The 16992-nt window shown below is 44.8% G+C and overlaps 1 protein-coding gene across 2 annotated transcripts in view; it reads left to right on the top strand.

Moving 5' to 3' along the window:
* Positions 1–16257, top strand: part of PARD3B (par-3 family cell polarity regulator beta) — a 1005179-nt gene extending 988922 nt beyond the window's left edge. For both annotated transcript variants that reach the window (XM_049615864.1, XM_049615867.1), the window contains one exon: positions 11527–16257. In XM_049615864.1, the coding sequence (XP_049471821.1) occupies positions 11527–11884 (358 nt within the window). In that variant the 3' untranslated portion in view covers positions 11885–16257. The remainder of the gene's footprint in view (positions 1–11526) is intronic.
* Positions 16258–16992: the final 735 nt, after the last annotated feature.

Here is a 16992-nt window from a genome sequence, read left to right as displayed (position 1 = left end):
CGTAGAATAGGACGCACAGGGTCCGTTAGCGCTCAGTCATAAATTTCAGATTTGCTTATGAATTTGTTTACTTGCTCCTTCTAGGTCTTTGGAGTCCCTTTAAACTCCATATGGAAGACGCAGCTTTATTTCTTTTAAAACTGACCGAGTGTGACTTCAAATTCAAGGAGTATTGAGTATCTCAGTGTGATTGGTCTGTGTGTTCTTTCTTACCCGGTTCCTGCAAGGGGCGGGGGGAGGGGGGGGGAAGGCCGTCATGCTATCCCCACTTCACTTACGAGCTCAAGTGAGGTTCAGGAAAAGTCAAGTCACCTGGTTCGTATTTCCCTGCGGTGCCTTGCTCAGTCCAAGCCCAACCTCTGTCTCTGAGCCCCACGCTCTCCCCACTAGAGCACATCCTGAGAGTGCCTCCCACCCGCACAGACGCATGAGATCTAGTTCCGAAAAGGCCGGTAGGCCCGGCACGTCAGGTCCACAACAGCAAAGGGAGAGCCTGGATTCCCAAGTCTCCTGAAGTTTGCAAACAAGCCGGCGTGGGGGCAAACGGTAAATAACATTTTATTTGGTAATGGCTCTTTAGTTTTAAATGACTTCGGCATTTGCTTTTAATTGATTTCTTTCAATTAGACGACTCAAATATGTAAATATTTGCTTTTCTATGGTAAGCTTTTATTTAAATTATTAAAGCTTCGGCTCCGTGACTGATTTTAAGAAATCAGGTTGCCGCCGTGCTGATAATAGAATGCATGCGATAAAACAGGCGGGAATCACTGCTTTTGGCATATGTGCTGTCACCAAATGTGGCTGAGAGCAAGGCAGCACGCAGAGAAATAGAAGCCAGGGCGAATTTACAGTTTTCTTCGAATTGCTTGAGGAATAAATCAATAAATCAGGGAGTTAGAGAACAAATGTAGGATGAAATAACATCTGAAGGCGCTCACTCACGGTAAAAGCTTGTCTTGCTCTGTCTTTTTTAAAAGCACTCATCAATGGCTCTGGACCCAAGTCCTTTCGCTAAAAGGAGTGGAGGCGGGGGCACGGGAGGGGGCTTGTGTAAAGGCTCGGGACAATAACTATACGAGAACACTGGAGACCAAAAAGAAGATGATGATGATGATGATGATGATGAAGGCGGAATGATGATGAGAGCAGAGTCATTTCATAGCCCCAATCAGGTGGAGTTATGATAAGCCTTGATTTGCTAGCTGCCCAATTTTACCAGCATCAAAGGCAAGCATGGAACCCAAAGAAGCCGGGTTGACAGTCGGGCCATCCTAAGGCAGAGAGAGGAATAACAAAGAATGCTCTGGTTTCAATAAAAGGAGAATTTGGAAGTAAAAGGTTTGTAATGACACTAATAACCAGCCTTTACCAGCCACATAACAATCAGAGGAGGAGGAGACCAAGGCCAGACGGGCGAGCTCCTCAGGAGTCCGCACCTAAGACTCTCCTAATAACTTTTATTATTTGTTGAAAATCATGTCGACAATACAGTTCAGTAACCTTTGTGCTATAAATCCATTTCATCTGCAAAAATGAAAGCTGAATAGAATGTGATATTATATAGAACCCGTCATGCTCGTGCTATCTCCAAAGCTCTCTGCCAAATAATGAGCTAGATTCCAGACCGGCAGGCCGAGTGGGGCCAAGAGCCGAGATGCCTGCGTGCCCACCAGGCCCAGTCTGGGGCTTTGGAACCTGCTTAGCACAGACAGGAGATGAAGGCCCCGAACAACCCTCTGGACTTTGGTGAAAATTGTCCTGAGGCGATTCAACTCCACATCACATTTACTATGGAGAGGCCAAAAGCGCGTCCATCTATTATCTGGTGGAAACTGGAGAATGGGCCCATTGCCTTGGTGCGGGGCATCAGGAAGACTGTTATACCAGAAATTTCCAAAATGTACCCAAGCCGATGGTGACTGGGTCCATTTCCAAAATCCAAACTCCCCCTGAATGGAGCTCTGGGGCCAGGCTGTACCTCCTTCAGTGTGCCCTTGGTCCCACCATGGAGGGTGGGACCAAGAAGCTCATGTCACTGTTGAGAGAAGGATGAGGAAAACCCTTTTCACAGGAAACATGTATGGAGATGGAATCAAGGCAGTATGTGGAAGTGCTGATGTCAAATTCTTCCTACCCAAGAGTGAACCCAGCTCTCCTCATTTCTATATGGTCCCTGGTCCATTTGTCTCCTCAACTACCTTATAAATTAAATACTAACACGCACATGCTCATTTCTTTCTTTTTTATTTGTTTTAATTTTATTTATTTTTTGAGAGAGAGAGAGAGAGAGAGAGAGAGAGACACACACAGGGCGTGGGGAAGAGGGTGGAACAGAGATAGAGAGGGAGACACAGAATCCGAAGCAGGTTCCAGGCTCTGAGCTGTCAGCACAGGACCCGATGTGGGCTCGAACCCACAGACCACGAGATCATGACCTGAGCCGAAGCTGGACGCCCAACCAACTGAGCCACCCAGGCATCCCTAACATGCTCATTTCTTAAGGCAGAAAGTGAACGCAGAGGTTTATGAAATATGTTATATAAGCCTCACTTAGTCTTATAACTTTGGGAGAAGAGATTACTTGATCTTGAGAGGAAAAAAACAAAAAGGCTGACAGCAGACCTTATATTCAGGTACAAGCGAAAATTTCTTGGTAGTTGTCAGGATTTCAATTTGAGAGTATCACATCCAAAAAATGTAAACGCGCACACAGTCCCCAGAAGAAAACTGAATTCACCTGTCTTTACAAACGGTGCCATGTTTTCATGTGAGAGTAAGTACAATACGATCAAAATTGCTTCAGAGTTGGTTACAAAATCCAACTGTCCTTTGGATTCGCATTCTCCTGGCTTTACAGTGTTGAACTGCTCTTTTGTGAAGCTGGCCCATAGCTTTGCCTGCCCGTCCGCTAGTCCTAATATACGATTGCTAGCCTAGCTGAAAAGGCGGTGTGAGCTTTTAAAGCAAGGCTGACCAGTGAGGACGGACAGCCAAGAATACTCAAAAGAGCATTTTCTAGAACCCGCTGTCTGGCTGGAGTGGGCAGGACAGAGAGGAGGACCTATACCATTTCTGATGTCGCTGTGTCGATCATATCATTCTCCAAAGGGACCACAGGAGGAGCAACAGATTTGGGGGGGGAGGTAATGGTTTAATTTTGTACCTGTAAGATTTGAGCTGCCTAAGGAACCTCCAGGTGGAGGCATCCCATCCATCCCACAGGTAATTCACATCACGCCCTGAATGAAAATCACAGTCCTAATGCTCCCCACACCACCCCTGGTATTCTGGTCCCCTCCACGACCAGGTTCCAAACAGCCTCTCCGCTCTGAACGACTTCTCACTCACCCACTGTTCCCCAGCCATGTCAGCAAAATATCTGTGAATTCCTTCTTACCTGCCTCGACTGGGCACATCGTGAACAGTGAGAAGAAAGAAAGATTAGAGGGTGAATGGTCTAGGTTAGTGGTTAAGCATGTTGCCTCTAGGTCGGTCTGCCTGGGCTTGAATCTAGACCCTGCTACTTCCTGTGTGACTTCCGTCCAGTTACTTAACCTCTCTGTTCTTTAGTTTCCTCATCTGCAAACCAGAAACAATAGTAGTACCTACCTTGTAGAGTTGCTGTAAGGAACAAGCATTAATGGGGAGAAAATGACCTGCTGTAGGCCCTCGGGAAAGTGCTTCATGGGTTTCATATCTCTGAAGTTCTAAATGAGGCTTCTTCTGAAGCTATTCCTGAGCTCATGAAGGGTGGTAGCTCCTCTCAGCGCTTATATTTCTGCTTCTAAATTGAAGAATAGGAGAACTGTGGTGGCAGGATTCTCTCGGGTCTCAGTGAAATGATAGAGAAGCTCTTCCTGACCCAAACACACACAACACGATCACGGAAGTATTCAAGTACCCTTCCTGAAGAGGGATTCTGATGATCTAGGACTGAAGGTAGTTTATACCCAAATCTCCTTATTGCCCAAGCTTTAGAACTTAATGGCAGAGGAACAGGGGCAGGTAAAGATGTGGCAGTGACATGAATATCTGAATATCTGAATATCTTTGGATAAGATACATGAGTATCTTATCCAAAAATTGTATGTATGACTCTAAAAATACATATAATCTAAATTGATCAAGAAAAAGCAGCTCTCACGAACGACGTGTTTTTCTCCTAGAATGTCCTGTCTCCAGGCAGTAACCTTGGACAAGAAACTATGTAGTGCTTCTCCTAAGGGGCAGGAGAAATTGTCTTTAGAATTCAGGACCGTACACTGTTGAACCTGTCGGCCCTCTCAGTCTGACCTTGAAATTGAACCGTTGTCTCTTGCGTGACAATTGGATGAAATCCTCGGTGTTTAGGCATTGAAATTCTGAGACCACTGTTACAATAGAAAGAGAGAGAGATGATTTTAGTGGCCTAACAAGTTATGATGATTTGTTCCTTTGGTTGTCATTCTCTTTAAAGAAACCTCTTCTGTGGCTAAAAACACCACAGGGTAATTGTAGGCAGCTATTGTTCGGATGGAGTTCATGACTTTGTTTGCGGCCACTCACCAGTTCTAGTTTTCCATGGGATTCCTTCTCCTTATACGCTTTCATGCAGCCCCTCCTAATTGTCCTCTGCACCCACCAGAAGCCTCACACACCCTCATAAAGGACATTAGTTTGGCAGGACCATTTTTCGGGAATACCTCCCACCATCTGATATGATGAAACATTGGTAGGGACCCTTCTCCAGATAATATCTGCTAAAGGGTTACATCAGATCCCATCTTTGTGGCTGGCACATGCGATTTGTTAATAACTAAATTCGTGTTTGGGGGGCCATTGCTGAAAAACACTCAAAAAGGAATTAAATGCAGGCGATCGAAGTTACTGTCTTAAAGTGTTGTAGAAATGTCTTCCGAGCACTGAGTCATTATCATTCTACCTTCATTTTCTTTCCAAACATTTCCTTGGTGTCAACAAGGGCCAAAAACATCTACTGATCAATCTCTTCCCACTCGAGTTCTTAACAAAGAGTAAGAGCCCTCTCTTCATATCGCAATGGGAAATGTGAGTGATGAAAGGGAGATTTTTTTTCCCAAAATCATTTCTATAACACAAGCCATCAAATGATCATTATATTTTATGATTCTGCAAAATCTGCAAAAATCAAAGCCATGTAATATACCTTGCAGAGGGCTCTGCTAATCCTGGCCAACCACATTCATGCCTGAATGAAGGGTGAAGTCCTGGTAACTGGAAACCTGACACCGAAGGAATTCCAAACACAGACTAAAAGCATCTCTGTCTACATAACACGGGCAGCTCAAGCGCCTACAAATGTATTAGTTTGTGCTGATCTTCTTTTAGCTTTGCCATATTTGTAGAAGAACTACAGAACAAAGCATCGGCATCAGATCAGCCGCTAAATAATCCATGCGTGGCATGCTTCAGAGTAGTATGGCTTTGCCAGATGTCAGCTTTCTGCTAAGGGGTACAAGTACCTCTCTTAGCACCGGGAGTTTTACATCATGTTGCTTCCTCCCATCTGAACCCCAAATTTGGTCACAGTCCATTATTACCAAAAAAGGAAATCCATAAAGGCTACCTTGCAAGTTAAGAAATTGTCTTTGTGTTGGCTGCTAATAGCACAATCGTATTACAGAAAATAAGAGGAACAAGAATCTGCCTTTTGGAAGTTTTTCCTCAAGTGAGAAAGCTGATGCTGATGCCTAAGATGGACGTATTCACCTTTTCTCATAATTTCTTTATGACTTTCACACTTTTTGTGCCTGCTGAACTTATCCCTTCTCAAAGCAAACTCTCTTCGAGTCACCAGTGGGTCTCAATCTGAGTTGTTTCTCCCCTGTCCTTCTTCAACTTCACCTGTCCTTTCTTCTCCTAAAAGAAGCTCATCAGATGAGAGACAGTGATGGTTCTTGAGCTCAGCATTGAGTCACGTAGGTGAATTATGATCGGCTCTGTATTGCAAGGATTTGTTACTGATACTTGAACTGAAGGTTGCAAATAACTTATTTTAATAAATTACAACAGATTTGAGTTTTCTCCTTTCATAATGTTGCTCCCATTGTTCTTGAATCCCCTTGTTCTTTCTTGAGTGGGAGGGAAGGGCCTTGTGTTCCCACAGGTGGTAAGGAAGTTTGCATAAGCCTAGCTTCTGCCTCTCTTGGGCTCCGGTGGCTTATATGAAAGTCATCCATCATGTGTGTTCCAGTCAAGAAAAGGTTGGGAAGTACTGTGACAGATGGGGCCTGGACATCCCCTGTACCTCTGGTTCATGTTCATCAATCCTCAAGGCCAGGTACTTGAAACTGTGTTGATTACACCTGATTTTCACCTTTGACATTACCCTCCTAAGGCCTTTGAGACCCTATATACTGTATTTTTAAATGTACACATGGCAGTGTTCTTAGATTATTGTGCTTATAACAAAAACAAAGAAAATTTCCTTGCTGGATAATAATAAAAACAATCCATGAAAGATTCTTGAATAAATACACTTAACGTGTACTAGTTGATCATATTGACCTCACTGGTGAGTCAAGGCAATTAAATGTGAGCCCAAGGTTTATTAAGCACATACTATGTTTCAAGTATGATACAAGACAACAGAGTATACTTTTGTTCTTGGAAAACAAGACAAATATACTAACCCATGCCCTGATAAAGTTTATAGCTATTCCATGTTGGACCCAATCCAACACCTTTTTTCAGCCCACCATCTTTTTCTCCCTCCCTCCTTCCTCCTTTAAAAATTAGAGACCATGTAATACACATGTAATGCACAGCATGATGACTGTAGCTAACACTGCCATATGGTATATAGGAAAGCTGTTAAGAGTGTCAATCCTAAGAGTTCTTATCACAAGGAGAATTTTTTCCCTTTTTTCTTTTCTTCTTTCTTTTCTTTTTATCATAGCAATATGAGAAGATGGATGTTAGCTAAAACTTGTGGTAATAACTTCACATATTTGTAAATCAAACCGTCAGGCTGTGCATCTTAAACTTGTACAGTGATGTATGTCGATTATTTCTCAATAAAACAGGAAAAAATAGAGACCAGTCGTATCTCAACCATTGCCAAACTCTGGCTGTCAATGAGAGTCCATCACTTCCTTTTATTTTTCTACCCACTGACTTATTTCCACACCTTACATACACCTCTGACCCTGTACGGTTATCGTGCTTGTTTGTGGGTTTTCTCTTTAAACTCTCCTTAACAAATTCAACGTACGTTTATTTATGAGCCTAGATACATAAAGCCATGTGCCCAGCTCAGAGGGAGATCACCAGATATATGAGACTCAGTTCCTTCAAGATGCTTGTGCTCTAGTCCGGTATATAACAAGTCTTTCACCCATGTAAGGTGAGAATGACCTACTGGGGTGAGTGCAGAAAAAAGAGATTTTCTTTGCAGTTGAGAAAGGGAGGAGTAGGGAGAGCAGGGGCAGATGGGAGGGCTCAAAATTGCTCATGCCCCTTCATCTATTCCAGGAAATATAGCCACGCCATTCCTAGTTATGAGGTTTTGCCAGTGACTTGATTTATCCCATACTGAGCCCTTTCCCCACACAGGATTGTCTTAGCAAATATTGGAGCATGCCTTATGTCTTTCCGTAGAGTGAAGACTGTTGGTACCCAGGGGCTGGCTCTCTGACTTGCTCAGCCTCTGATTTTCAGCCCCTGTTTTCCTTAATGAAGAATAGTAACATAGTGAGATGGCAAAAAGAGACAAACCTCATGTAAAGTAAGGGATCATTACTCTTTCTTCCCATATCAACACCATACAGCCTTGTGATGTTTCGGCTTAAAGGTTAGCATCTGCATCTGTGGGATTGGAAACTGTATAACTGAGCTACTTCCTGTGATTCCTCCAGGAAAAAGCTGACTCTTTTGGCCTCCAGAAATGAGCCAAGGGGCGCCTGGGTGGCTCAGTTGGTTAAGCGTCCGACTTCGGCTCAGGTCATGATCTCACAGTCCGTGAGCTCAAGCCCCACGTCGGGCTCTGTGCTGACAGCCCAGAACCTGGAGCCTCCTTCGGATTCTGTGTCTCCCAATCTCTCTGCCCCTCCCCTGCTCATGCTCTGTCTCTCTCTGTCTCAAAAATAAATAAAAACAGTAAAAAAAAAATTAAAAAAAAAGAAATGAGCCTAATCAAGAATAAAATAGGAAAAAAAGTGAACAGTGAAAAATGTGGAAAAAAATCATTGACATTTTAAAAATATAGATATTTTCAGGGCGCCTGGGTGACTCGGTCGGTTGAGCATCTGATTCTTGATTTCAGCTCAGGTCATGATCCCAGGGTCGTGGGATCGAGCCTGTCAACAGGCTCTGAGTCTGCACTGAGCGTGGAGCCTGCTTGAGATTCTCTCTCTCTCTCTCTCTCTCTCTCTCTCTCTCTCTCTCTCTCCCTCTCTCTCCCTCCCTCCCCCCTTCCCTCCCTCTTTCTCTCCCCCCTCCCTCCCTCTGCCCCTCTCCCTCACTTGTAGGCCCTCTCTCAAATTAAAATAAAAAAAAAAATGTTAGTAAAGAAAAAGATAAAAATATAGATATTTTCGGGATAACTTCCCCAAAGAGTTCTATTATAAAGAAAGCAAATATAGACTTTTTCCTTCCTTAGGCAAAGATGATTCCAGAGTGAAATTTTCAATTGAAAGTGTTTTTTATGAAAGCTAATAACACATCCAAATAAAACTCAGGAGGTCACCTGAAAAATGAGGGGTCATGAAGTAGAGATACATTCGCTATGTGGGTCCTTGTTTTCATCAGTCTCCGGAGGAGGCTGCCCCTGGATCTCTCAGGGTTGGTTCACAACATGCAACATCAGTCACTCTGATAACATTTCTTAGGCCCCAGAATGGATCGGCTTTTGCGCTTTCCTACAAACACTAAATTTCACCCAAATAAAGAAACCAAGAAAGGGAAACTCAAGATCAACAGAGCTAAAATTTCAGCTCTTTCTTCTCCTTTTTTTATGCTATCAAGGTAACGAGGAGGGCTTTTTTATTTTCTTTTCATGTGTGTGGCTGTGTCTGTGTCAGCCTGCGTGTGCACAGAGGTACACAGACAATTCTCACCAGCACTTAGAAGTTGTTCTGGCAAAAGTCTGTAAGAAATGCCCAGTTTTGAGCAAAAAGTTATTATAAACAACAGCAGCACCCCCCCCCATCAAAGAAAGAAAAATTCCTCTAACACGCTTTGAACCTTAAACAGTGTTTTTATAGGCCAGCTCATTGTTTTTCTTCTCTATGAAAAATTAAAAACAATAACTGTTTTGATGAGTTCTACGGGAAAAGACAGTTTCCATGATTTCATTTCTTGACAAAGAGCAGCTACCTCACTTGGTTTCTGCCACATGTAAGCAAACCCCCAGCCATAAAACGTCCCCTCAGAGAAAGGGATACGGAACCCCAAAACTCTTGAGTTCTTTCCCATCTGCCCGGGGGAAGCCTGCCTGCCCCTTGCTATGAGAGTGGACGAGTCGCAGGGGTGAGGTGTGGGAGAGGAGATGACTGTTCCCGCCCCACCCCCACCACAAGCACACAGCCTGTGCTGTCACAGCACATTCAGGGTGGCTTCTGCCCCGTCACCACTTGATCTGGGTTGTCTCTCCAAAAATAAAAAAATAAATAAAAAAAACCCAACAAGGTGTGCCTGTCTTTTATAATGTTCTGTTTTAAAGGAGAGAAATCTCCAGGGAAAGAACAGGACCCTAAACGTCCAAGGCCTGGAATCCCTCCTTTCTCTCTTTCCATTTTAAACAGGAAACATTCCCGCTAAGAGGGTCCAGAGGGAGCATGGGTTGTATGTTCATTTTAAGGCAGATAATGTTTGTGTGTTACAAATGTCAGTGATTTATCCCAAGGGCTTAAAATGAGTGCAGAAAAACCACATGTTTCACTTCATGCAGAGAAATAGCTTCAGTAGATTTCGAGAGAAAGCACAGGTTAAGGATTTTTTTTTTTAAGTGTTTCAGAAATCTCCAGCATGAACCAAAAGGAAATAGAAAGGGAGCGGCGGTGGGGGGGGGGGGGGGGGTGTTGGTGCTTACAATATTTTATGACAAAAGATCTAGCGAATGCTGGAAGTTTTCTAAATCAAAGATAAAATTGTAAAGGAAAGGGGAGATGTAACCCTGATCCTCTATTTCCCAGGGCTGGAGTGACAGATTATGCATTTGTGCTCTATTTGTCATGGGCAATTTAAAATAGAGCAAAGCAAACTGCGCTGAATAATAGCAGTTGATGCTGTAATAGCTTGTACACAAACAATTTAATTTTTTTATCTGAAAACTCTAACTAGATTACCCCAAGCTGAAGGATCTTTCATTATTACGTATAGCCAAATTAAGACATAAAACAGTAGAGCGAGAGTTCTATTGTTCATCCTTATGAATGTCCTCACACGCTGCTTTCCCCACGCACCCACACTCGGAGCTCGTCAACCCTTCATTGATTTGGGGAACTTACAGAGCTGTTTTAACATCAGATTCTGCAGATTACAGGGTGATTTCGACCCTCATTGACAGTGCTTGATGAACCACAGACGCCGTATTCTTCTAGCTCTGTCATTTCTTCCAAGTGTTCTACCAATTTGTACTCTGACATTGAAGAGATTTTCATTAATTATTATTGTTGCTTTTTTTTTCCTTCAAAAAATTATAACAGGCAGAGTGGTGGAATGTGGGAAGGATCTGGTGATGGTGGTGGTGAATACGTGCACAGAAGGTTTATGGGATTTTAAGAGCTGCAAACAGAACTCATCTGTTTAACCCCAGGCTAGATAAGATGCAGTCATCTGTACGCTGTTTGGAGACGTATTGCTTCTGTTGTAGCAAATGGAACAGAAGATGCTTGTTGTCTTAGTAGAGAGATCCAGACAGGGTCACTTTCTGTTAGTGTTTATTGTTGCCCTGGACCTTTCTGTGTGCCTACTCATTACACAATGCAACTTACAGCTGGTTTGGCTTTTCCCACTCTGCTACTGGTACTTCTTGACTTCGTGGTAGAATTGTTTCTATCAAGGCGCTACGTGGATAATCCCCAGCTCTGACTCAGGACTTTTTCTAGGAACTGTAGAGAGGGGAGAGCACATAGGGGTGGCCCAGAAGCTAACCGGAGTTAGACCAAGACTATGGTCCATGTCAAAAGCACCCCCACAGACCTAGAGATGAGTACAGCCCCTGGGAACTGTATAACTCTGAATAACCTGCACATTTCTCCCACTACCCGTGACAGGCTTCAGGGGGGCAGAGAAGGGGGCAGGTCCAACGATCCTAGCTGTAAGGGAGCCAAAGTGCGCCCCTTGTAGTTAAAAACGGCCACTCCGATGGCCAACAGGAAGGGGAGAGGGGAAGAAGAAGATTCCCTCTCTTCTCTTTAAGGGCACACACCACTTCTGTTCACGTCCCATGGGCCAGGCCTAGTCAATGACCATGCCAAACTACGCAGGAGGCTGAGGAACGGGGTCTTCGGTCGGGCAGCTCCCTTAGCAGCTACTGATATGTGTCTGTTCTTCTCTTTCCAGGGGAGGACCAGCTGATCCTATAGACTATCTGACGGCCACACCTCGAGGGCTCTACAAAGAAAGGGAGCTCCCGTATTACCCAGGGGCTCATCCTGTGCATCCTCCCAAAGGGAGCTACCCACGTCCCCCGGATCTGAGGCTTGCAGACCTCCGGTATCCTCAGTACTACCCTCCTCCACCAGCCCCCCAGCATAAAGGACCCTTCCGACAAGATGTCCCGCCTTCCCCTCCTCAGCACCCCAGAGTGCCAGCCTATCAGGAAATGGGTAGACCAGGGCCCCGAGGGGGCAGCCCGGACCAGTACCCCTACCGAGCCCAGGATCCCAGGCAGAAGAACCCCATGACTGCAGCTGTGTAACTGAATATCACCACGCCCAGCCCAGCCCAGCCCAGCCCAGAAGGGGAGACGGCTAACATCACCTTTGCCCTTCCTAGACTGTAAGACCTTCCTCCTGTTCAGAATTCTCCAGGGCACAGATAGGTTCTTCTCACCGAGGTTGCAACACTTGACTGCTAACCAGAGGGAAAAAGGAGGGGACAGGAGGACGGGGGATCAGAAGGAAGAGAAAGGACAGGGTCCATCAAAACAGTACTGCCTGAGATCTGAAATGCATTTAGAATTGTTCAATTCCGTGAGAGCGGCAGGTAAACAGGCAAGTGACAAAGAACAATGGACATACCACAAGTGCCTTCCTGGTGCGCACAAGCCCCATGGAACTGGCAGCACAGAGACTCTCAGAGGCTGAGCCTCAGCCACCTGAGAGTGGCTGCAAATATGGGTGTCTTAAATGAGTAGTTTTCTCATTGAGAAAACAAACCAACAGCAGACATGACTAGTGATCTCTTTGAAATGTTTATACCCAGAAGAAGACTGCATTTCTCTCTTTGTAGAATTTCTCAGGTTCCTCGTACCACTCGTCTGGTATAAGTATTTTACATTTCCTTGCCATATGTGTATATATATATATATATATACATATATATATATATATATATATATAAAACACAACACGAATGCAGTATTAGTGTCCTGAGAGAATGTTTAAAGCTAGTCAGAGATTCCAGAAGGAATATAGTCCAAGGACCAAGGCGATCAGGTTAAGAGGGCTGAAAATCCCCTGATCCTCACCTTCCTTCCCCCGAGTCCCAGGCGTGATTGCATGGAGATATCCGGTTTCAGAACCATCTCCAAATCTCCTGCCTGTAATTACTGGAACCGGGGCCTCGACTTTAAGGCTCCCACTTGAGGGCTAAAATGTAGTTGGAAAAGAGAGGGCTCGTTGCTTAGGTCACACAGGAAGCAACGATCCGGAGATGCCAATTCCACACTCAGTGCCAAACAGTGCCATCTGCACCCGGGGACAGGGAGGGGCTGACTGTAGCCTCTGGGATTGATGACCAGGGAGTGGTAGATGGCAGTGACTGACTGTGTGTGTGTGTATGTGTACGCGTGTGTGTATGTGTGAAGGTATGTGATTACCAGTATGGAGAATGTAAGATAAAAATGCTTTCTGGAAAGTTTGATGAGGAAGGAAATAAAAAGGAAAAAAAAATCAGAGGGGAAAGGAAAAGAGGCATAAAACCAGATCATTCTACATCCGCTGTATTTCATTAACAAAAGTCGGGGGAGCACCCAGGCCAGGCCAGCATCTCCAACTGGGACTAGAAGGTCTTTATGGCTTGGAAAAGCTGACACCCCGCCCTCTAAAACCCATCCCATTTCCTTTGAGCTTTGCAGTGATTTTCTACTTATTTCAGCAAGACTTCTAAAACTTCCAACCTGACCCAAATGAGAACACAACAGAAGACTGAGAAACAGCAAAATCTGGGGGCAGCCGTTTGAATCGTTCAATGGCTCTTAAGAGACGTAAAGCCTTGCCGCTCCTTCTCCATTCCCTCAAAACAACACAAAACAAAAAAAGTATTGAGTTCCATTTAGACATGTTTTGGCTGAGATTAGAATACCTCTGCCTGACAGGACTTAATAAATTCTAGTATTATTAACTATAGAGTATCCAACCCAGTTTAGGTGTTTTTTTAAGTTAAAATAGAGTTCTATTACCAGGAATGAAGCAGCTGCTGGTTTTAGACATAAATAGTGTTATTTACTGGACTTTAAGAGGTATCATTTTCTAAAGTACAATTGCCTTGACCATCTTAATAAATAGACTGTCAAGTTGGTCTTCTCTATCTGTCATCCCTCTTGAGCCAGGCACCTTAGACCTTTCGCAACGTGTGCACGGAGGTTGAGGGGCTCAGGCCCTGCTCACCTAGAGGTGAGGGGCAGGTGAGCTCCCGGGCTTCTCTGCCAACACACTGAATGACACTTTACCCTCGAAATAAATAAACTTCCAGGAAGAGAAGGATAAAGTGAGGGAAATGTAACGCGCTTGGGAGCGTTAAAATCAGCTCTTGGGCATGTTGCATTTTGAGTCAAATTTCTCTAGGCTATTAGACATAGCCAAGCCAGGAGTCTCCTTCTGGATTAAGGCCAAGGCCACACGAGAGGCAGCCAGAGGCAGTGCGAGAGGGTGAGATATCCTGTGCATGTTGGAGGAGTGGCCCTGTAGGAAGAATGCCCATCTTCCCCACGTTGCACAATGCCTCCTGCTCACAGGCTCGGGGCAAGCTGCACCAAATACGGTCTTGCGCTGTATTCACAGTCAATAAAACATTTGCTAATCCTGCGGGGCAGCCAGTGATTTGAAACTGCTCTTCAAGTGGACAAAAACGAGATGACAGCCGTTTTCTTGCTTGAAGTACAATACACGCCCAATTTGACCCCGCCCGAAAGAAGCACACAGAGGCTCCATCAAGCCAGGCCACGTTAAGAACAGCTCGAATGTAAGCTTCATAAGAGCCTGTGAACCAACCCTCCACTTGCCAGCACCCAGAGGCTGCAGAACTCTCTCCCAGTATCTAGGAGAACTGGTGGTTTAGAGTGTTTAGAAGGCCAGCCTGTAGTCAGTAGGTGCCCAGTAGCAGGAAGTAGTTCCCCATTTATTTATGGCCTTGGCGAGACTCAATCTGGTGTCTGCTCGTTGCTCAGAATACCATAACGCCCCTCCCCACAGGAACAGAGTAGCACAGTGAGCTGCAAACCCATCAGCACACACCCACCTGACTCCTGATCTGACTGCTGGGTCGCTGAGGCCTGGAAATGATGTTTTGGCCTTGAGTCGTGAGATATTTGAAGGAGCTCTTGTTTATCCCTTTTTGCAGGAGGGGAGATGGGAAAGGGAGCAGACCATTGCAAACTTTTAGATGCAGGAGAATTCAGTCCTCTGCCAGGAAGAGAAACACTGCATCTCGTTAACCCCTTGCGCCATTGGACTGTGGCAATATCACCCTTGGTAGAAAATTGGTTCCCCACAATATTAAATCAGTGGATGAAAGGCAATCTCAAAGACAGGAGCACCTTCTTATATCATAATCGAGTAACAAACAAAAATTGGAAAATAAAATTACCGTGAAGCACATTATTCTTAGATATGTAAGTCAACATGCGTTGACCCCACAGGACAGCATGGAGCAAAGATCTTATAATCAAGGGTGTGAGGAGATCCACAGACCCACCATGACCCCATGGAGGAAACCATGCATGCTGCCCGATAAAGGAGGTTGGAAACTTCCTTGTGGCTCTCTTTGTGCCACCAACTAAATAAAATTAAAACATGACTCATTATTCCCTTCAAAGATCTGTGAACTTGTTGAACTATCTTCTGAAGGAAATGCATCTGACAACTTGAGGAGCTGTCATGCATGGAGTCTATGTGCATAATAAGGATCCGGCCTTTGAGGGGCATTCGTTCCCCTAACCTGTAGCCCCAGCAGTTGTTTTCTTTGGAGAGACATCTTAGCCTTTCAGGGCGGATAGAGAGATCTGCACAGTTTGGGGAGGGATGTATGCCTATAAAATCTCCGTAGGCATTAAACTCTGAAATCCGCAACGAACTGCCCTCAAATTGGTGCTAAATTGGGTAGACACCCTACTGCTTTTGAGTCCAGGAGCAACAAAAGGTCCAGACTTGGTGCAATTAGGCAGGAGGGAGTGGGATCCAGAACCAGCCACGGGAGTACTTCTCTGCCCTCCCAGTTCCCACCGACTTAGTTGGAAATGATGCCACAATGAGACCAGAAAGAGGAGTCTCCATAAGATATCCCTACAAAGTCACCTCTCTGAAAAAAAAAAACAGAAAAAAAAAAAAAAAAAAAAAGGAGAATAAAAGATAGATATCTAAAATAAGCCTAGAATCTCATATGCAGCTACTACTTCTAAGGGAAACTCTTTTCTCCCTCATGTCCTTAAATATTGATAGAATCACACAGCTCCTGACTTTTAAAGATGGGCTTAACTCCCAAGCCTGGAGTGCACAGTGAACTAACCCCAAAGACCGAGACTGTCTCCTCACTCAGCTCTGAGAGCGTGTGCGGTTCCATCTATGTTGTCCGCAGTGCTGTTTACTACTGGAACGTAAAAACAAACCCTACTGTGGATACAGTCGCTTCTTCTAGTGTTTTCCTGCGCTTTTTTGGCACCAAGTCTGTTCATAAGTTCTGAAGATAAATTATGTGAAATCATATTTTGGCATATGGGGGCAGAGAATGAATTCTTCACAGACTTTTTAGAATGATCCCATTTGTACCACAGAAAACATTTTGGATGCTGTTATATATGAACATACAAATTTTTCTTGTTTTATTTTGCATTAAAATAAAGCTTTATTCATTGAGATACCAGAGTGTTGGTTTTCAGTCCCCACCTGTTTGGTTTAGGATTTGACGAATGAATAGGTTGGTCTGATCCTGATCACCCTTAAACAGCAACGTCATAGGGCAGGGGTCATGAAGGAGAAGCCTCTGTCATGTGCTGGGCTCCCCAAGAAACACATGCGAGACGGAGACGACCATGTAGGCTGTTGATTCGAGAGCGCACTTGGGTTCAATACCCACGGAAGCCAGGGCAAGAAGCAGGGCCGGCCAAAGGGAGAAGCTGAGCAGTGATACCCTCCCAAATTAGGCCTCAGCCAGCTCCACAGGGCAATCTGGAGCCACAGTGGCCCTTCAGACTTGTCCCAACTTGGGACTAAGGAGCTGGGTCTTCATACCACTGTGTTGGGTGGTAGGTATGAGCTACTCCTGGAAGGAGATGGGACCCAGGACTGGGCAGTTGGGAGGTATTTACCGTGGTTGGGAAAATTGTCCTTCATTCTTGAGGTGGGATCCGGGCAGCTCACCACACAGCCTCCAACAGTGTTGACCCTTCCTCTCTTATAAGCCGATAACACTCTTACCTTACTTAGGGAAACATGATTCTGAGTGGGTTCTCCTTGAAACCAACCCTCTGTTTCCCAAGATTCTTCACTGGATTATTCTCAGACCTCCCAGAAGTGTCTTGCAAGTTCATTCGCACCGAGGTTTCAGCCACCGTCTCTGGAGAGGTTTGCTCACAATCTCCAGCTCAGA

The sequence above is a fragment of the Panthera uncia genome (assembly GCF_023721935.1).
Source record: "Panthera uncia isolate 11264 chromosome C1 unlocalized genomic scaffold, Puncia_PCG_1.0 HiC_scaffold_3, whole genome shotgun sequence".
Lineage (NCBI taxonomy): Eukaryota > Metazoa > Chordata > Mammalia > Carnivora > Felidae > Panthera > Panthera uncia.
This window is presented reverse-complemented; position numbering and strand designations above follow the sequence as displayed.